Genomic DNA, 22,957 nt, shown 5'->3' with positions numbered 1-22,957 from the left:
TTTTGGGATTTCGTTTCAATCCCTTTCTTCTTCGAACATTTATAGAACTCAATATTCACGTGTATGAGGCTTTTGAAATGAGTAGATGACAGATTGGTTGGTCTCCGGTTATATTAAGGATTTCTTCTTTAAAAATACTCGAAATTGCAATAAAAGGGTATTTTGGTCATAATCCCTTATGAGCTCGTTTTTTTTGAAGAGTAATGATCTAAAAGGGATTGATAGAGGCTTATAGAACCGTCCAAGAGAATGGGAGAGGCTCGATCCCTTCTCTTTTAGAATAAACCCTTTTTTCACCAAATTCTTGAAATTAGAGTTATTTTCGTCAAAACCCTATCTTCGAATTTGATCCCTCTAAAAAAATCCCGAGAGAATAAATCACGTCCCACTATCCTAGGAGAACATCCTCACGCATGAAAAGATCTTGTCCACGGTTTGGAGGAATATTTAGAAGAAAGAAACCCCTCAGTTTCCTAATTTGATTCAAATTCCTCTAATTTCCTCTTTTAACTCCAACTCATTTTTCCTTTTTATTGATGGCTTTCCTTTTGAGATAGACTTGAAAATAAAACTATTTTCCATATATTTTGGGCGTGACCTAGTTATGGGGGCCGTTCTTCCATTTTTCTACTCGTTCTGTTTGTATCAGGATTCTTCGTTTGGGTGTTCGTCAGAAAACTTCAGTTTTGAGAGACTTGCTAGAATGGCTGTAAAATCTTTATAGCATGTATGATTTGATCTCCCAACCTCAATTTGAAAATATAAAATAATTATCTATTCAACACAAAAAGAATGACCCAATTCTGAGTTGTTTAGGCCAGTCAACCAGTCACGTACTTTTGTCATCAGGAATCCCGTATAGAATTTCAGAAGCGTTTCAGATTGCGCTTACTTCGATGTTGGGATCACATATCCTAGATAGCTTGTCCATTTGATGCTACCTTTGTATATTTTGTAGCAGATATATAGATAAACATATTTGTTCAAGACAGTAGGTAGCGCGTTTTCTCATGGCAGTGTACAGAAATCCTAAATGTATCAGGATTCCCATATTCCTTGATCCTTTGCATGTTGTGACGCCTTGAGTATTCCTTCTAGGGTATCATGACTTTACTAGCTTCCTTATATTAGCATAAGACGTGCCCTTTGTCTCCATGAACTCTAATCCCACCTATGAAGCAAATTTAGTCGCCAAACCTAAATTTCCTTTTTACTACCATATCTCAATATACCTTGTTTGATTCCATCTTCTTTTGTAGACTCATGACGTGGGAATGACTCAAGATGTACTTACTGGAAATACAACAAAAATATCCTCTCTTGACAATGCTTTAGTTACCCATCAGTCCCCAGGTTCTGGTGATTCTCGTGTCGAATAAACCCGAAGAGATGAAGCATAGTCATCGAATATCGCTGAATATCCTACTGCAAGTCTTGATTTTATTGTACCTAGTGCAACCCTGGGCTCAAATGAAATACTCGTACGGGAATTCGGTGTTCCTACCAAATATGCCAAAATGTAACGGTCGATTTGGCAAAGATATGGCCACATTGCTACAATGGGGATAATAACCTATGATGTTCATCCTATGATCGAAATAGTTAACCACTTGCTGGAGACCCTCGATGTCGTACGAGACTTGATTATGAACAACATTCCTTCTGGTTACTTCATATATCTTGTAAAGCTCGCGACCACTTGTGAAAATCTTCTCTTTAACGTGAGATAGCTCCGAGAATGGCTCAACAATATCCAAGCCGAATTTGGAAAGTTGTTGCACTCTGGACCTCGCTTTTCAAGAGATGCTCTTCATGGTGAAAATGAGTTCCCCCTTGGTAGTATGGATATAAGGAGAGCTTCGACAATTTTAGAGGACTTTCATAAAGATATTCGGAGTGCAGAGACAACTGACCGACATGAGGGTGATTTCACGGGATCCATGTCCTGACTTCAGATGAGACACTTGACGATGGATTTAATATCATGAGAATGATAACTCTGAACGGTCTTGCTTATGATAATATTGTAAACTCTTTGGAGGGGCGCATGGTAGTCGAAGAGCTGGAACATGATAAGCAGGCAGATCGAGATGCAGAGGTCAAAGTAAAACAGCCGAACATGAAACAAGAGATTTTCTTTAAGGACCTCCATTCTTCAAGGTTGATATTTTCCCTCTCTGGACCATTTTTGTACGCATCTCGTAAAGAAAGGGGACCCACAAGAGTTCTTAACTTGTGAAAACCCTAGTTGGATCTGTTGGGTATGCGAGTAGATGAAAACCCCGTTTAAAATTCGTAACAGAAAGTCCTTCCTTGCACGATCTTTACTCTGGAGGCTCTAGAAACTTCGTTTGGCATCCGATTTTAGTGGTTGACCCCAGGTTTCGAACAGAGAGGACACACCTTTCATTTATTAGACAAAAATTAGGATCTAAAGATTATTTTTTTTTTGGTGATAAGTCCATATGAATTTGAACTAAAAAGTATAGGGTTTCCAGTATTTTGATCATATCTCTTGGATTGTATTTCGGAACGTCGGGCTCGTTTAACATGCGGTAGCAGGGAAATAGACATACATCTACCTTTGGGAGCACCATCAAATTCTCTACCATTTGTCCTAGTTTGTTTAGCTAGATGAAATATGAGGCAGTTTTAGTATTGGAGATACTGCATGCTCATTTTAACCCTTCACAAACCCTAGTTTATCTTGTGCGTGAATCTTGATCAGAAAAATGCTTCTAACGCGTTGGGGTAATCTTACTACATGCTTCCTCTCTGAAATCCTTATACGGGATTTTATAGAACCTAGCTTGCTTGATCGTGATAGAAACCCTAGATGGGTGAGTCATTCTATGATGCGATTTTGACTCGTAGAAGTATTTCGGCGTCTTTGTCATAGGATTGAGTTCATTCAGATGGGATAGCATCTTGCAATTCTTTGTTTGATATCAAGGGTTGAAGCGCTTGTGTACGAGGGTCGGCCGTGAGAGCTGAGGCTCGGACAGGATATTTGATTCTCGTTCGTACACCTCTAATGAGAAGTCTTTAACTTGAAGATTTCTAAATTCTACCAATTTGTTTTGCACCCGGATTCTCTAAGTTAATGGTGTAAGAGTCTTTTATCTAGGAGTAGGATTTTTGAGTTGCCTCATGTTAGTTACAAAGATGCATGGTGCACGGTTCTTCGTCAGTTCCCAGTTTCTTGCATTAATATGGATTCTCATTTACTTGAGATGTTTAATTCCGGTAAAGACCTCTGTGTTACTCGAGATTGAGTCTTCAGGGATGGGACAAATTCGTTGTTTAGTGTCTGTTAGATGTCTTGATAGGAACTCATGCGAACATCCGTTGTGAATTTTCTGCTGAGATCTATTCTCCTATGAGATGGTCAACCAGACTTGAGAGCATTAAACACCTTCTGGGATTGGGGAGATGTATCTTTTCCTTCAGTCATCACGTCCGTCATGGGGCAGTTTGTTGATCTAGTTTTTCGATAGAAGAGGATTTGACTGAGGGGACCGCTAGCAGGTGTTTGGATGAGTAGTGTCTGGCCTGGAGCAACAGTCTCAGATCCTTCCCTTGTTTGCTTCAGTGACAGTAGGGGATTGTAGTTGTATCTCGAGTAATGTATGTTTATCTGAATTGTTGGCCTCACTTCAGATTTCTTTTCCCTTGATAGGTTCGGGTGGGTATGAAGATATTCTCCTTCACCGTTTTGGGTAAACTAAGATTCCGTCGTAAAATAAAGTTGGATGGCCGTTGTTGCAGTTGAGCTAAAGGCTCGCTGAAACTGGTTATAATTGCTAGGGCTAGTTCCTCCTATTTCTTACATAACGGATGTTGAGATAGCATGTCAACCAGCAGTTTTGAACCTTCGTATAAGTATGAGATTTGGACAAGCGTCATATTGGAAAATATTCTTGTCTGATACTTTGTTGCTTTCTGGTCATGATCCTCTAAAGCAGGAAGAATGACAAGTTGTATCTTGGCTGGATATGGTAGTCCATGAAAATAGGCGGCTCTGCAACGTTTTGATTAGGTCACGAATTTTATGGAGCCTTTCCAAGTTTCCATTAAGTTTATCCTGTAGACAATGAAAATAAAAATCCTACGGAAAAAGAACTAGGTCAATCAGATACAAAATGAAAGAACTATAAGTAAAATAGTAAAGTGAAGTAAACTTCCTGAGTCCCCTGTGATCAGGTTGAAGGTCCTTGAACTAAAATAATTTTGGAGAAAATATTCGTCAGAATATCCAAGATTAGAGCGTCATCTGGTCATTGGGAGTGATAAGTTCGCCTGGATGGTTGCTACTCGCTCTGTCGCGTTCGTAATGAGATGTATCTTCTCCAGTGAGGTCGACTGCAGGCAAGATCCCGTCATTGCTTTTCTAAGCAGTTTTAGTACTCCTTATTTATGAAACTTATACTCGATCTAGATTTGTTGTATATATCCCTATTGGTAACTCTAAAGGTGTTTTCAGATAAGTCTGGATGTTGATCTGAGATTTTGTAAGATTTTGTTGAGTCCCCAGGAGCTCGTCTTGGTGCATACCCAACGTTTTCAAGGATTAATAGTATATTTTCATGAAAAAAGGCTACTGGGGAGTTTTGTTATGTATGGAGAGATCCATGTGTTACGAGACGCACTAACCTATTCACTAAGGTCAAACTCGAAAGAGAGAGAAAGTGCTGGTAGGGATAAATCTCACGGCTAAGTCCGTAATGGATTTACAGAGACTTAATCAATGGAACGTTTTTGTGTTTTGATTGTTGGAATTGTCTTCCTTCCTAAGAGACCTTGATTGATATCTGTAACTGAGTGAACAACCTCCCACTGTGGTCGCCAAAATGTAGTTACCTAAAATCCGAGAGAGGTTAGAAGCGGGATTCTAGGGTTTCTGAAAGTGAGTTACGGGAGGTTGAGCACGAACAGTGTTCACCAAAACCACACACAGTGGTCGTTCAAAGGCGGCTTCAGTCACATGGAAGAAGGATTAGGGCTGGTCTTAGGGAGGGAAGCAGATGAAGAGAGAGATCAGAGAACAAGTTATTGCTCTGAGAGGTTATGAGAAAGATGATCGTAGCTTGGAAAATAGATGACCTATTTATAGGTGGATTCTCTAATCTCAGTCGGTGAAGATAAGGATTGTTTTCCGTGCCGTGCGGAACAATTCTCCCGTTTCTTTAGGAATAAGAATAAACTAGGTTGAGTTTATCTCATTATTCCACTGCATTTATTCTCTTCTGCGGTGAGAAATAAGCCGGATATTTCTCACACGTGTCATAGACCGCCAGACCAAAACCCTAATTGATATCCCCCTATTTGTGTGAAGCTGAGTCAGCCTTTGTGATGATGTGTTGAGAGAGAAATATTCTCTTTAGCCGAGTTGGCCAAGATAGAGAGGTATTCTCTGATTTATGAGAATTACTAGGATGAGTCACGTGAAAAGGAATGGAATTCCTTAGGAATCGTGTGCAGAGTGCGAGAGGAGCTGAAGCTGAACTCCCTCTTTCCATGGCCGGTCACACATGCCATGTGAAAACCATATTATTTTTTGTAGGTCCCTTTGTTGAGCATGCGGTGCTCAAGAGAGCCTATCCACGTTTTTGAATAACCATGTATAATTCAGGCTCAATTTACTAGCCGTGAGTGTATTTTAAAGGCTAAGAAATAGGCTTGAGCACTCGGTAAGGCGTGTGCCTATCATGTGAATCTATCCGAGATTTTGAGGAGAGATTCGAATCTCTTCGAGATTTTGTGAAGAGATTTGAATCCCTCCGAGATTTTACAGATGGCTCAAAATCTCTTCGTGATTTTGCAGAGAGATTTGAATCTCTCTGAGATTTTTTCGGATGGATCAAAAATCTCTCTGTGATTTTTGCAAAGAGATTTAAATCTCTCTGAGATTTTTGCAAACGGCTCAAAAATCTATCTGTGATTTTTGCAAAGAAATTTCTGCGGACGGATCAAAATCTCTCCAAAGATTTTCCTAACGGATTTGTATCTCTTTGCGGTCAGCTGGGACTCGGCCTGGTGAGAGAGAAAAAGTCTTTGTATGCAGGATTAATGTCTCTGCGAGACTTTGGTTCACTTGTCTTTGACCAGCGTATCTTGCAGAGATGTGCTAGGAATCAACTGTGTGTCAATTTGATGAGCCAACAAGACTAGTGTATCTCGAAAGGATGTTCTAGGAGTCAGTCAAAAAGGCTCAGAGGTAGAATAACCAGCGTATCTCGCGGGGATGTCCTAGGAGTTATATGGAAACCTCAGTAAGTCGAGTCAGAGCCTAGAGCAGACATGACCAGTGTATCTCGCAATGATGTACTAGGAATCAGTCTTTGATCTCAAATTGGGTGAGTCGTGCTTACAGGAGATATGCAAATCTCCGCTCTGGGTCATAAGTCCGTCGGGGATGTTTTTACGCATCTACAGAGCCTACATGACCAGCAACATCTCGTTGAGGATGTATACTATGAATCAAGGAATCACAATCAGCTGCGTCTCGCGAAAACATGCTGGAATTGTGGTTGTTCTGGTTCATAAGTCTGCCGGGAAAGTTTTACCCTCTACAGAACCTACGTGATCAGCAGTATCTCGTTGAGGATGTGCGCTAGGAATCACGGCATCACGACCAGCAGTGTCTCGCGGGGACGTACACTAGAAATCGTGGCTAAGAATTCCTTGAGTCCCAAGGGCTTAATCTCTCTCGTGAGAGTTAAATTTTGTCTACGGTCTTGAGATGAAGCTTTTTCCCTTTATTCAAATTTCACCATCTACACAAAGCATTCAATATTCACCGATAGATGAAAACCTGATTAGACTCAAGATAATATCTTTCAACCGTTAGATCGAACTTAGCTTGTTACACATAAATGAAATGTACCTTGATTTAGATACCAGCAACCAAACCTAAACGTGTACACCTTGTTGTCTCAACAATAGTTAATCGAAGTTATCCATATGAACACTTTCTTATAAACCGTATTCATCTTAACCACAACTAGTTAACCGAATTCATCAAGAACAACAACATCTCCCTTTTTAACCGAAGAAGATCCTTGAACTCTTCTTGGACGATTTATGTTAAGATGACTGTTATAATCTTGAACATTCGAGGAATAAATCGAACTGACTTTCCTGGTAGGATTCACAGGGTGAGCACTAAAGCCAATTGGTTTAGACATACGAATGTCAGTTACACCTTCGAGAATTAAATCTAAGGTGTGTTGAAGACTAACAATAAAATTGTCATTCAACCTAAGTTTCCTCTTTTGTTCAATATGTCCTTTTGAGTCACATAAGAAACACACTTTCTGATCACCTGTGTAAATAGAGAGAACAAACTTAACACCACCGTTGGGAAAATTCTTCCTTCCATGTGATGTGGAGATTCCTTGATTAGAGGAGGATACAAGCACATCTTTTCCAATAGGGAGGGATTTCGATTTTACTTCTGGAACTGAATTTCTTACAGTTGAGTCAGAAGCAGTTGGTATAATGGACTCTTTAGAACATCCTTGAATAGAGAGTTTCCTCAAAAGGCATTCAATTTCCAAAGCATACTCTTTGATTTTTTCCTCAAGTAGAGTTTGTGAAGAACATACTAAGGCGTTTTCCTCTCGAATGACCTTTAATTGAGAGTCACGCTCATTTACCATACCAACAAGAAAATTGAATTTTTGTTTGAACCGATTCATTTTATCATCCTGGATTCTAACAAGTTTTAAAATCACTACACTCTCTTTGGATGCTTCCCTTTCTAATTCAGAGTCAGACTCGTAGGTAAAGTAATCAGGGTAACACTTGTCAATGCAAGTCTGTTTCGTCGAAACACTAGGTTCATCTATATTCGAGATTGACAAATCTTTCTCTTTAATATATTTTATAGAAACATAACTTTTATTTCTGATGATGCGTTTATCAGAGATAGCCTTATCCATAGAGTCAGATCGCTACAAACACAGATTTATGAGGTCTTGAACGTATTTGCCTGATCTGATACCAATTGAAAAAGCATGGGTCTAACAACCACACCCAATATTTCGCTTAGCAATATGTATGGACAAACTCCAGTATACTTTCATGAGAATCAACTAGAAAGTCAGACTTAATCTTTAGAGAAGTATATCAAAGAGTTTATATCTCAATTTCCTAATTCAATCCGCAATCAAACAAATAGAAATTTGTGATCCCGATTGAATAAGAGAAATAACTTGGATGGTATCACAAACCAATATCCAAGTGTCAATTCAATCAACAACCCAAAGGTCGGATTCACGAACTGATTGATCTTAATGCACAACCTGTGATATTTCAATTATATGAAAAAATATAATGCGGAAAAGAAATAACACAGACACCAGAAATTTTGTTAACGAGGAAACCGCAAATGCAGAAAAACCCCGGGACCTAGTCCAGCTTTGAACACCACACTATGTTAAGCCTATACAAACACTAGCCTACTAACAATGAACTTCGTACTGGAATGTAGTTGAGACCTAATCAATCGCACACTTATCAAGGTACAGTTGCGCTCCTTACGTCTCTGAACCACAACAGGATTCTACGCACTTGATTCCCTTAGCTGATCTCACCCACAACTAAGAGTTGCTACGACTCAAAGTCGAAGACTTGATAAACAAATATGTCTCACACAGAAAAGTCTATTGAGATAGATAAATCTGTCTCCCACATAAAAAATACATATAAGTTTTGTTTCATCTTTTAATAAATCAAGGTGCACAGGAACCAATTGATAAACCGGACTTATATTCCCGAAGAACAGTCTAGTATTATAAATCATCTCACAATAATCTTAACCGTATGGAAACGAAACAAGATACCGTGGAATCAAAAACGATGAGACGAAGATGTTTATGATTACTTTTTATCTTTCCTATTAGAGATTAAATCTCGAGCAAATCTTAGAGAAGATAGTACTAAATATGATAGAAACCGGCAAGATCAGAACACGCAACTACAAAGAAAATAGTTGGGTCTGGATTCACAATCCCAATGAAGTGTTCAAGTCGTTAACCTATCGGGGTTTTGGAAAAAACCTAAGGTTAAAGGAGAATCGGATCTAGTTGCAACTAGTATCAAGCAAAAAGCGTGGGGATTACGTTTCTCAGTTTCTAAAGTTCTCCCTTATATAGTTTTCAAATCAGGGTTTGCAATCAGTGTTACCTTGGTAACAAAGCATTCAATATTCACCGTTAGATGAAAACCTGATTAGACTCAAGCTAATATCTTTAAACCGTTAGATCGAACTTAGCTTGTTACACACAAATGAAATGTACCTCCATTTAGATATGAGTAACCGTACCTAAACGTGTATACCTTGTTGGCTCAACAATAAGTAGCCGAAGTTAGCCATATGAACACTTTTATATCAACCATATTCATCTTAACCACAAATAGTTCAAATGACTCAAATAAAATTTCTAAAGTTATTCAACTGTTTACATTCTCATAGAAGTATACAAGACACAATTGAAACAGAATCGATTTGATTCACTCGGATGGATTCATGAAAATTATAGCCACGGTTTGCAAAAGATTACATTCCTTATTTCATTAATATATTGGTTCATGACATAACCAATTTTAGAACATAACTTACTCAAGTATGCAAACGGGTATGCATACTTAAGTAGCCGGACTTGGACTGTGTTTGACAGTACGCAAACGGGTACTCATACTGTCACACATCCAAACATCAGTTCAAATCAGTATGCATACTGGTAAGCATACCAAAGTTCCCGGACTTCAACTGAGTTCGCCAGTACGCATATGGGCACGCATACCTAGGATCCCGGAATTCACCTGACCTCGCCAGTACGCATATGGGTATGCATACTACACCGGTCTTGGATCAACATATATGCAAGTACACATACTATGTCTATAATCCGATTAAGGTTAAGTGTTCTAAACTCCATTTCAATCATTAAAACATTTTTAGAAGACGACAATAGCTATCTTACACAAACTATTAGCTTCAAAGCAACTTTCAAGTGATCGAATGATCAATACGAAATATTCTGAGTCTACATCGAATGACTGTCTCACACAAATCATGTAAGATGTTACCAGGAGATTTTCACATGATCATCTTTTGACTTTAGTCAAGAATATAAGATGAACTTGGTTAAATCGAAAGTTTACCAACACATATTTCGAGAAATATGTAAGCGAGTTAAACTCAGCTCGAGATATCAAATGTGTATAAATCGAAAACTATATAGTTATACGAATTTTGTCTCAAATAGGAGATAGAGTAGAAATAGACTTTCCGAGTGATAGATGAATTTCAGTCTCCACATACCTTTTGTTGATGAGGTTCCACAAGCTCTCCTTGGTGGCTCTTCGTCTTCAATTGATGAACGACGTGAAGTATAAAGCTCAACTACACAATCTATCCTAGTCCAAGAAATCGCTATAAGTAGACTAGAAATCAAGACTTATAGTTTTGATCACTAAACTTGACAAACAAGCTTGAGATATCAACGCTTGCGAGTTTGACCAAGCAGTGCTCTAACAACCTTGATTTATCAAAAGACGGAACAAAACTTATAGGTATTTCTGTGGGAGACAGATTCATCTATCTCAATAGACTTTTCTGTGTGAGACAGATTTGTTTATCAAGTCTTCGACTTTGGGTCGTAGCAACTCTTAGTTGTGGGTGAGATCAGCTATGGGAATCAAGTGCGTAGAATCCTGCTGGAGTTCAGAGACGTAAGGAGCGCAACTGTACCTTGATCAGTGTGAGATTGATTAGGGCTCAACTACATTTCAGTCTGAAGTTCATTGGTAGTAGGCTAGTGTATGTAGCGGCTTAATACAGTGTGGTGTTTAAAGCTGGACTAGGTCCCGGGTTTTTCTGCATTTGCGGTTTCCTCGTTAACAAAATTTCTGGTGTCTGTGTTATTTCTTTTCCGCATTATATTTGTTTATATAATTGAAATATCACGGGTTTTGCATCAAGTTCAATCAGCTCTTGAATCCGTCCTTTGGGTTGTTGATTGCATGATTGACACTTGGATATTGGTTTGTGATACCGTCCAAGTTATTTCTCTTATTCAATCGGGATCGCAAATTCCTATTTGTTTGATGCGGATTGAATTGAGCAATTGAGATATAAACTATTTGATATACTTTTCTAAAGATGAAGTCTGGCTGTCTAGTTGATTCTCTTGAAATTATGTTGGAGTTTGTCCATACAGATTGCTAAGCGAAATATTGGGTGTAGTTGTTAGACCCACGTTTTTTCATGGTATATGTTGTTGTGTTTCCACATGGTATTGGTGCGCTTGATGGCGTTAAGCTCATTGTGGCACTTCTGGAGTGTTTACACTTAGGTGATCCACTATTAGTGTAATTTGTGTTTGTCGTAACGGTGAGACTACACCTGTTCTAGGTGATAACCGTCTTTACTGGCATTCCATTACACAGCTTCACAACCACATAAATATTAAGATGGGCATCTGTCAGTTGAGCATTTTTTGTCAAGATGAAAATCATTGACAGAGATCTGACTATTGAAAGATCACCGCCATAAATTTAAGCGGCAAAAGTTGTAAGTTGGTGTGCTTCATTACTTGATAGCGGTTGATTAAGCATTTCTTAATTATTACGCGTCGTAGATATTAGCATAAAGAATTACTAAAATTATGTTTAACAATCATATTAGCAGATTATTTTTTTCTTGGATTAACAAAATTATGAGATTCAAACGGATCAAGCATTTATGTTGGCTGAAATAACAGTTATCATATGTTTCGTACTTTTTCAACTCGGAGCAGTTTATTATCAAAGATTTGTTGGTGAAACCAAACAACAATCGAATTTTGTATCTTAACTGATTTATAAACATGCGATTATAGATCAAGAATATAGATCTGCGTACGTCATACATATTATCATCATGTTTCAGTCGGATTTAACCATTATGCTTTCAAAGATTATTAATTAACAATGTAAACATACAACATCATCAAAACATATGTTTAATCTAGATCTGAGATTACTTTGTAAAAGATCATGAGAAATATGAGGTTTCAACCATAAAGATATTAGCTAGGAATCTAGAGGATTCTAGATCTAGAATTGAAAATTTCTTTTTTTATCGAAATTTTTTCCATTGATCTTCAAATCCGATCATGGCGATTATGTTTTTGAGATTAAATTCTTAAAAATCATCAAAGTTCAATCTCATTCAGAATCATCATATTATGAACCAATAAACACACAAATCAATAATATTTGTGCATTTGACGCTTTCTCATGCAATTTTTCATGTTATTAGATGAAATCATGCATCAGAATTAGATTTGTGATTTTATTATGTGCAAATCATGAAGTTCTAAAAATGGTCGGCGCCAGTGAAGATACGTCGAAATTAGTCATCGTACATACCTTCACAATGTCAGATTGCAGTCCTTAATCTCGGAAAACAATCTTGATTATCACGCTGATCACTGTTCTCCGGTAGTATGGAGTTAGGATTTTCTGATTATCTTCTAAGTCGGTCGAGGTTAACGGAGGTTATAAGAGAATCAAAGAGAGGAGAGAAAATAGTCGGAAGTATGGTTTCTATTGATCAAAATGATCTTATTTACATCATCATCCTTTCTGGATATTTATACATGATATGAACACGAGAATCACATGTAGATGACTAAACACGTGACAACTTGGACTTAATAGTTTCCCCCTAATGCTTGTACCGACCTGGGACAACTCTTCGTTATGAGTACCTAGCTTTTTAGGCCTCTGCTTAGCTGACATCATAGAGAATCTTCTTAACTTCGCACTAGGACATAGTTTCGTGTCTCTGTGTTGTTTGGTTTCCCATGGCCCAATTCTTGGACATCTGGTTCAGTTCTTAGACGTCTGACCTTGAGTCTTATTCCGTGTCTCATCTATATTACTTTTAATTTGTCAGTTCTCGGGTAAATGCTACATTTTGTCATCTACATTTAGTATGGTGGGGCTCTGTCGTGCCCCGTCGCGATGCATCAAACCTTAATGTTGGAATGACAACACCAGTGATATATAAATGTAATATATAAAACAACAAACGGATACGAAAACAAATGAAACTTCATTACCACCCACGAGAATTCGGGAATGACCTAGGAAACCCTACAGATTTAAATCATTACACGCGAAGTTTGAAACATCTTTTTGGGATGTCTTAGTTTTTTTGTTTTTTTTGTACTAAATTAAATTTCATTATTAAATAGAATACGAGACATTGTTTGCTTCCTCCAATATTACATAGGCAACAAAACTTGGAGGATACTCTATCCAAACTTTAAACATTCTAGCATGTTTACCCAAAGAGTCAGCTGGCTTATTACATCTTCTTCTAATAAACTTGCATCTACATGACGGATTGCTGCAAAGTTTAGTTTGAGTTTCTAAAATTGTAGATTGATTTTCCCACGATACTTTATGATGATCACGAGCCACTACCTCCACCACTACATGCGCACTCATCTCAAAACATACATGTTGCATGTTAAGTTCCTCACCCACTCCATAGCTTGCAGCAATCCCTCACTTTCAGCATGCTCCGCACTGATTAATCTGTCTGCATAAGTGCATGTTTCTTACATGAAGTTTCCTGCAAAATTATTGAGGATTAGTCTAATTCCTGAATGATGTTTATCAGTTATTTTATAAGCTGCATCACTACATATAGAGAAGTACATGTTAGAAGGTGGTTTCTAGCGAGTATAAGAGAGTTCACTGCATGTTGCTTCTATCATGGGAGCATGGGTATTCTTATTTTTCATTCCCTTTCACGTGATTATATTGAGTTGTTGTATATTCCTTATAACCATTATTGGTTTTATGTTCTCAAACACGCATCTGCAGCGTGCTTCCCAGATTTCCCAAACTATATTGGCCATCTTTACTAACCAATCTTCATCAATTATGTTCATCTCGTCTTCAAACCAAATTTTTATCCAGTCAGAGACTAAGTTGTGAGCTGTCTGCACACTTCTGCTAGCACCTGGAGTTGCTAAGAGGATTGATCTTTAAAAGTAACACTCCTTCAGAATATGGGAAGTTGTCTCTTTTGGAATGCCTTAGTGCGCCTTTTAATGCCTTCTTTCCAATATTAAACCAACCACGTAAGTCATCACCAGTAGGGTTAAATTCATATGTTCGCCGACGAAAGTTACTCATTCTGCAGCAGTTTCATGATGAAGATTGTCCATAATTGGATTCACGGATACATGAGGAAGTTGGTACAACGCATTAAGAGTTGTGGATATTTAATCCTCACTAAAATCACATAGGTTCAATCGAGGCCTACATAACAATATTCAATCATTTTTTATTTTTTTTAAAAGAAGGTAAAACACACATATGATGAACAAAAGTGCCATAAGTAGCTCCCCGTCATCTCTTTCGATTGCAACAAATGTGAGACATTTTTGGTGCATGCCTACGTCGAATGACTTGATAGGAAGTATGAGCATCCAGGGAATGGATAATAACTTACCTCATCAAGTCTGGTAACGATCATCTCTTGCATTGCATTGTCGAGCCAGATGATATGAGTTACCATAATATCACAATCACCTCTCAATTAGATGATATGAATGAAAAAGTGTTGGACCACTAGTGTTGCAATTCATGTGATCGGATATGTATCTTCCTTCGTACCTTGAAAGGGTCAAGCAGTGACCGTAATTCATCTTTGTTCGGGACAAGCAACTAAAGCCAACTCGTATTGTAAGGCCAAAGACAAGCAATTACCTAGTCTGCATAAGCTAGGGGATGTTTTGAAAATGATGCGCAAGAATGTGCATCGTTGGCATTTTCTTCGTATTGTACCGGTGATACGAATTTAGTTCGCAACTTTGCGACAATGATGCCTAAGCATCGTTAAGCTCTCTCGAGCGCCAACACACCATAATGATGCTTTTGTATCATATAAGTTTTACTGGCTAAGCTATGAAGCTTAATGAGCATGTCCACTATATGCACCATCAACCAATCACCCTTCCCTATATATATGTTATTGACATTTCTACAACTCAAAATTAGGTACACTTTGACATGATTGCTTGCTTCATTACAGGTGGTCGTTGCCACGCAACCCACGAGTATTGCATCATGATGGTGGTATTTTCCGTTCTGATCTGATGACAAATTTGAGTATTGCACCATGATGGTGCAATATCGCGTTGACCAGTCTCGCACTGGTGGAAAGCACCATGATGGCGCGATACTGCACTTAGCCAGCCTTTCACTGGTTGATGCACCATGATGGTGCAATAATTCTCTCGGCCAGCCATCCACTGGTGTGATGCACCATGATGGTGCAATATTGGCTATTGGCCAATATAAACTTCGTAACACACCATGATGGTGCAATGTTGGCTCTAGGCCAATATTCCTCTTAGCAAGCAACATAAGCTTGAGATGAAGCTTAATCTCATGCAAATGAGGCATCTTTGAGCATGGGCAGTAAAATACTAACGATTATTATCAAGAATAAACCATAATCTCTATTTTGGTGATTATTCAATTTTGTAGAGCTTTTAAAGTGTTTATGTCGAACCGTTTTAAGTATATTTTGAGAGCAATTTATATTGGCTTGGCATAGATTTCAATTCCTATGAAGATCCATGGCTACTGGGTGTGATGGCAGTGTCAATTACTACGTTTATCTCTGAAGCATTAATATTCGTGCAGAAAAAAAGTTGTTCAGTAGTGAAGAACAAAAGTTTAAGGTGAAATCAGAAGTATCACACCATCCTCAAATATCATAGGTGAATTTAATGCTTTTGTTATATCTAATACAAAATATTTATATGTAGATCACATTATATCTGATTGATGCATACCTTGTATGAAACATTTGAAATCTGGGGCTCTTACTCCTGTTCTGTAAAAAAAAAAAAAAAACCTAGCGTTGTTCATTTTTTAACTATGTTTTCTGGATCTGTTTCTAATTTATGAAATGGCATATGATAAATGATTTGTTTCTCATCTAACCAAATCAAATTTTGATTTTAGTGTTGCATATATCACTTCAGAGTCCAAGAGTCCAGACATGTTCATCTTTTATTTTGAGAAAAGTAGACTTATTATTTAATTACACATGATTAGATTAGTTGACTACTTTTGCTTAAGGAGGTAACATCGTGCTTTTGTTGCAATCAAATATTGTTACAAAAACTAAGACAAGAACTAAACTTTGTTGTCTAGCCATGTCGGCCTGTTAAATCAATTTGTTTTTATTGTCGTCCTTATCATCCCCTAAAAATTGTTCAGCTCTTTTCATTTCCTTTCCTGTATCAATACCGTTGAGTCGTTGACCCTTAGCCACTAGATCGTGCATCAAAAATAATAATGTTCCTTATTTTTCATTCCTCAATCAGCTTTTACCCATTTGATAGAAATGAGACATGTTTCGAGCCGAGTTGAACTTGGTAAAAAAAAATTACTCCGAAAAAAAACAGAAAAAAGAAAGTAACTGAATCTAATTATGTAGATTCATCAAACAAACATAAAAAAGAAAGTCAATTATCTAGCTAACACGCACCCACGCACGCATTAAAGCTAACTAAGTTCAGGCCATCACGGGAGGGAAGGATACGAATCAAGACAAAGTTGGTGATCAGGTGGTATTTACCGTCAATTTTATTCAGAGAAGCCTGTATGGTATACGTCATTTGATGTCTTGATGAAGAATATGAGCATTCAACATTGTTTGAAAGCAAATTATATATGTTCTTTTCCATTTTCTCCAAACTACAAGGAATAATATAAGAACCTCAAGTCAAGGTCGAATTTCGGCAGATGAGGATTATGCCTTTCCCATTCTAACTGTTATCTTATGGGAATATAGAGAGAATAATCGAACATTATCACCATGACATCAATCACATCACAAGTATGTTCCACAATCTGGCTTTTGTTCAGCGTCCGTATACTATTGATGTAGATTTTTTGGGAAATTGATGAATGGCATCGTTTGTTTTTTTTAAATCTACCCCAACCGTAACAAATGCTGAATTCAGAAATCAACAACTAAACCGAAAACAAATGGATGAGAAGGGACTCCCGGCCTAAAAGAAGTCCACGATGTGACAAAAACATAGTCAAACCAAATATCAAATTACCTCTCTAATATCCGATGAACTTTAATGGGCACAAAGATCTTTTAGCCAAGACTAATGGTTTGTTTATTAACATATGCAACCAGCCATTCCCAGGATAGCTGCTCCAACTTCCCAAAAACGCAGTTACTTCCACACATGTTCTATTTAATTCTATTTTACTCTAGTAAGATACACTGGGGGTATTTTTCCTAAAGCGTGTTTAGTTTAGCTGTCATCCCGGATCCAGATGCAAATATTTAACTTACATTTACCATTACAGAGAACTTCACATAAAAGTGTTCGACTATCATTCTTTCAGCTAGTAGTATATGACTAAGGAATGAATCAATCAGTTTTTCCACAATACAGACCAGAATGAATAGAAGAAATTATACTTTTCATCAGCCAACCTTTTTAACTTACAAGGATAGAGAGTCTTCTATTTTTATAGTATTCTGAAAAACAATGTTACAAAACATCCCCCAAAATCCCAATGGAACAGAACCTTCAGTAATACTGCTTTCTTGGATTGTTCTGCATTTAACCAAAGGTTATAGTCAGTCAATGAGGCACAATTACTTTCAGCGAAGTAAAAAAAAAAAAAAAAAAAGTTGCTATGTGCCTTTTATTACCAGAGGATTAGGTCTGTGGCGGTAACCAAGCATCATCCTCTTCTTATACTGTTCATAAATGTCATCTTCGGGTTTAACCTCATCAGGTTTTACAGCTCCAACACCCAAGTTGTTCAATTTCACATTTCCAGCAGAGACGGGATCTGCACGACCACTCTTGGAGCTCCCCAGACCCTCACCTTCAATTATAATCCAGCACATTCAAGAGAGGCAATTACTTGACATTAGTAACCCCATGGAAGTGACCAGTAGAGCTATATACAGCGAAACTACTTGAACAGAAAGCAAGTTATGATGGGTTCTCTTTACTGTTTGCACCAGTATTAATTGCTTGACACGAGTCAGAGAACATTGTTCAACAACAGTCAAATCTAAGATAGAGGACAGGTGTGCATAGAGGGCACCCTTTTTAGGAATAGAACCCTGGAATTGACGTTTGCTCTAATACCATTTACTAAGAACTAAACTGGCACACCTCAACAGGGTCTGCAGATGAGTAGTTCCAGACTTCCTGAAGTATAAGCTAAATAACTCCAATAACAGGTGATAAGGGTTATCAGCAAAACCCCAAAATTGAAATGCACACGTAAAGAATTCTGAAGGTCAGGGGCTACTTAGTGTACATGGGTAATAAATTGTCATTTATCCAAGTGATCAACCAAAATCATAATTGGGATACAGACACTCCAAATGTTGACAAGTTTAACCTATCAGCACCTGCTGGTGGTGTTACTCGTAAGACATTGATGGAAAGAACTTCAAAAGAGAAAATACCTTCTTTCCAACCCATTTTGGACAAAAGCTTGTGCCCAACATTGTCGGCTTGGATTTTAGACCTCTCAGCAGCTTCTTTTGCAGCTTTTTGCGCAGCAGCATCATTGCAGCTTGCCATGAACTTCTCCAATTCTTCTTGAGGTATGTAATCACCCATGTGATGGCCCTTTTTGCCTGGAGCTATTTCATAACAAAACAAAAAAATTGATAAAGAGAAACAAGAAAAGATTTTAATTGGTAATTTTCAGACAAAAACATCAACTACTGGAATTTCTATACAACAAAAGAGTATAGAGAAGAGCAAACTCATAATTACCTGGACCTTGGAGAGAAGCAGGAGGAGGCATTTCATCTTTTGACTGTCTAGGCTGCCTCCGCCTCTCCTCCTGTGCAGCCTTCTTCATGTAGAATTCCATCATCGCAACAGGATCTGCAGCTGAAGATGCACTAGATCCACCTACAAATGGAAAAGTAGATCATCTCAGAAAATAGATTGAAACAAGAAACTGATAGATGAACACTTTTCACAAGGAAAATTATACATTTACTATCTTAATGCTTTTAGATTAAATCCCGATTTGGCTGATCTTGGCCATATCATTGTGAGTTCCCGTAATAAAGGATCAATAATGCGCCTCACTTTGTAAACACATGAAACAGGGTCATGGTAGCAAAACAACTAGCCTACTGGAGTAATTCATATAAAAAATTAACAATCTGGAGTTACGAGTTATATCATAGTGCTATGGCCCATGGATATGCAATCGTAAACATTTTGAATGCAGAATTGGTGTAAAGGTCTACCCCCTAACTGATACTAGCATCTGGTAACACACAAAAGCAATAGGTAATCAAAAAAAAAAAAGGTAAAGAGAGAGGGTAACATGCACACCATAGGATAGGGTTCTTCCTACAGATGATGCTTGATTTGAAGAAGAAGATCTACTTTCCTCACTAGCCTCGTAGAGAGCTGAGGCTGGGATTTGATAATCAGAGTGTTGTTGAAGAGGAATCCTCTGACCGCCAGTCGATGTTCTAGCAACTGAAGAAATTGTACTGGCTGATATTCGGAAAGAAAGAGAAAAATATAGTTTATTAGCTTAATCCGAATGCACAGGTGCAAAAATGAACCCAAATCCAATCAAAAGACATTTCAACATAACCCTAGTGCAAGCCAAGGAACCATAAATAAGTCGCAGTATTTTCTTTATAAATCAAAACTATGTGTCCCCACTTATTTTACTGGTAATACGAGGAGCTAGGCACTGAACGACCTTCAATCAAGAAAATAAGCGCCACACAACTTACAAGCACCCTTTCCTAATTTTATTCATGGATGATTTTTAGTTGGGTACAAATCAAAACCCAACCATATATAGCCAGATACGCAAAGGCCAAATCTGACATCAAATGCCAAAGAACTCCAAAATTCATGGAACTCGTCACCAAGAAAAGTGCAAGGTTTCACAGTTGTGGATGTGAATAACTCATCCAAGACAACTACTAAGCAGTAGATGATCAATGACAGCATTATGATGTGTAAGCATTGGGGGGAAAACAGACATTTAAGAGGCTAGAGAACGATGAATAAAGAGTACAAACCACTGTGTGAAACTTGACCATCCCTACTCTTGGCAAGAGCTTTTTCCTCTTCAATAAGCTGATACTCATAGTATTTGTAATCCGCACAGCTAGTATCAAACAGAAACCTACAAAAAAATTATGACATAGTAATAATGGCTCAGTAATACAAGTATCACTTCAGATTCTTTAAGATCCTTTCATGGTTATAAATAAGATAAAAGTTAAAGAAAACAAAAGAAAAGAAGAAAAGAAAGAAAGATGATAAAAGACCACTAGAGAACATACTTAAAAGGTGTTTCACCAGGATTTCTTTGCCTTGTAACATGTTCAAACTCTCTTCCATTCTTAGCCACAAAACTTGCTAATTTGTCTGCAACGTTCTTCACTTCAGGATCGCTTGGGGGAGATGGTGCTGCATGGCACTTAAAGAACTGGTTAATACCAAGAGATGGACAAGTGAATGCAAATTACTCTTAGCAGGCCGTTCCACATTTTCCAATGCTGTCTTTCCACCAAGGTTGATAGAGATACAATTCATAAGCTGCATTCATGAGACAAGAAACTTTCAAGAATGTCTTGTTCTCTTCATCCATCAATATAAGAAGAAAGAGAACACAGATTCCCATGTGAATCTCTATGCTCAGTATGCTAAACTGAAGAGGAAATATCATACCCTCAATGAATTTTCTCGGAATAATCCAGCATAATATTGCCGGACTAAAACAACAACATGCAAATTAAACTAACATTCATATAATATTCCTGGATTCTATTGTTTGCCTTTCTACAACGCACAATGACACGGGGACAGAATAGAGACTTTATTGTAAATTTACTATTCTCAGAATAAGATATAAAACACTACTGTACTAGTGCTTCATAAAACTAGAGCCAAAATATATGTGCCTAGGGTACTAGACCACATGTGAGACTAAAGGATATCATATTCTAGTTTTAATTGGAGAATACAGCAACACGCTCAAGGCACTCCATGTAATAAGGACACGGTTTAGTTGAGATTCTTATGACATTAAATCTAAAAAGTAAATTGGTCGCTTCCATCTTTCACCTACCATCAATTTCAGGTCGGGTTGTTAAGAAAATTATATGTGCTTCTTTATAACACAAAATGCATCCAAATGTAACCAGGCAAGGGAAAAGTACTAAAAGGAAATTTACCAACATCCCCTTTCTCTAATGATCTATCCGCTGTAACCACGGGTTCCAACTTCTGCCGTTTTGAATTATCATGTACATCATTTCCTCTATCCCCCTCTTCTTCATCCTCGTCTGCACCTAATTTAATTGGAGCAGCAACAAGTTTTGATTTCTGCTTCAAGCTGAATGCTAGCTTACCACTTGAAGAACCAGGGTTCAGCTTTCGTTTGTTGTCTGCTTTCAAATCCAAAGCCGCCTTATTAGTTTCAACATTGTGTTTCGAACCAGATGAACTCATCCCTGATTGGGACTCCTCTGCTGCAGCTCCCTTCACTTTCTGACCTTGTTGCAGCTGCTTAAATCTTTCCATAAATGAACCATCATTAACAAAAAGTTTGGAATCAACTCGTTTCTCCATGGCTAGAAAAAAATAGCCTTCACCCCTTTATTCAAAATCCACTATGTTACTAGTGATCCTTTCAAATAACCGACGGCTTTGATACGTAACTTCACTCGCCAATCTTTGGAATCGGGACTAGCTGCATTGCTTAGTTTTCTTATCAGAAAAAAGAGCAACTTCATATGACTATAATAACATAAACAACGTCTATCATCAAAATACAAAAATAAAAAATGGAACTTCCACTTGAGACCTGATTCAACCTTTACAGAACCACCCAAACTTCATCCAGAAGCCAATACTAAAACGAAAGACCCTTTTTCTTGCATGCAACATGAATCAAAACCATCCATTGCCTAAAACATACAATCTTCAAACATACGCACAGAAAAATTACCTTAATTTTGAGTTCTTTAATTATCCTTGATATTTATCAAGTTCTACAGGAAACTAAAGATATCGAAAGAAAAAATATTTGACCATGAAAAAGTATACAGAAGCAGTAACAGTTTTCATTGAAAATTCTTTAAATTGAGGATCCAACAAATATTTGATACAAACTGATCAAAATCAGATTCATAAATAGAGTGAAAACCCAAAAATCTTTTAAATCCAATTTGCCCTAATCCTAGAGATAACAACAGAACACAAATTCCAAAAAAACTTCTTAAAAGAAGAATATAAATCTAAACATGTATAGGAGATCATGTACTAATCTATACCTTGATCGTAGAAAGAAAAACTGAAATCTCAGAGATCTTCAAAAGCCCTTATCGATTATTACTGGAGATTCACAAGTTCGTGACAAAGACGATAGATGATATGATGTGAAACAGCACACCGAACACTTTGAGAGTTTATTTGGGGAGTTCTTTTTATTTTATTGGAGTTCATTATACGGCGCATGAATAGCCCATTCTCCTATTCGTGAGATCTCTACCCTTACTGTTGGCACTGTTCCTCTGGCTGCCCACCGAAAAATCGTGCTATATTGGCAGGGGGGAATTGTATGATTAGTGCCACCTACAGGCGGGTTCCTATGCAGTGGAAATCTAAAATTGTTTGATGAGTAACTTAGGCGCAGACCCAAAAAAAATAATATTTTTATTGTCAGACCTTCAATTAATTTTTGGTACTGTGACATTCATAATTATTTCTGTGACACCCAAAATTATCCGAAATTGTTAAGAATCATTACATAACTCGCTATGCATACTATTTTTTCAGGCATAACTCGTTATGCAGCCTAATTTTCAGGGATATAACTGGCATCGCAA

The 22,957-nt window shown here is 37.6% G+C and overlaps 1 protein-coding gene across 4 annotated transcripts; it reads right to left on the bottom strand.

Moving 5' to 3' along the window:
* Nucleotides 1-17,377: 17,377 nt before the first annotated feature.
* Nucleotides 17,378-22,557, bottom strand: LOC113320814 (SURP and G-patch domain-containing protein 1-like protein). 4 transcript variants are annotated; one of them, XM_026568707.1, is made up of 9 exons: nucleotides 22,403-22,557; nucleotides 21,302-21,819; nucleotides 20,408-20,534; nucleotides 20,141-20,247; nucleotides 19,431-19,598; nucleotides 18,855-18,995; nucleotides 18,539-18,718; nucleotides 17,765-17,943; nucleotides 17,378-17,666 (listed from the first exon to the last, which is right to left on the bottom strand). In XM_026568707.1, the coding sequence occupies exons 2-9, from the start codon at nucleotides 21,696-21,698 to the stop codon at nucleotides 17,640-17,642; spliced, it is 1,326 nt and encodes a 441-aa protein (XP_026424492.1). In that variant the 5' UTR covers nucleotides 21,699-21,819; nucleotides 22,403-22,557; the 3' UTR covers nucleotides 17,378-17,639. The 4 variants fall into 4 exon arrangements, with proteins under 4 accessions (XP_026424492.1, XP_026424493.1, XP_026424494.1 ...); XM_026568708.1 differs by having other exon boundaries at nucleotides 21,302-22,050; nucleotides 22,403-22,541; XM_026568709.1 differs by having other exon boundaries at nucleotides 18,539-18,712; nucleotides 21,302-22,547.
* Between the last annotated feature and the right edge of the window lie 400 nt (nucleotides 22,558-22,957).

This window comes from Papaver somniferum, chromosome 11, assembly GCF_003573695.1.
Source record: "Papaver somniferum cultivar HN1 chromosome 11, ASM357369v1, whole genome shotgun sequence".
In the NCBI taxonomy this organism is placed as follows: domain Eukaryota; kingdom Viridiplantae; phylum Streptophyta; class Magnoliopsida; order Ranunculales; family Papaveraceae; genus Papaver; species Papaver somniferum.
This window is presented reverse-complemented; position numbering and strand designations above follow the sequence as displayed.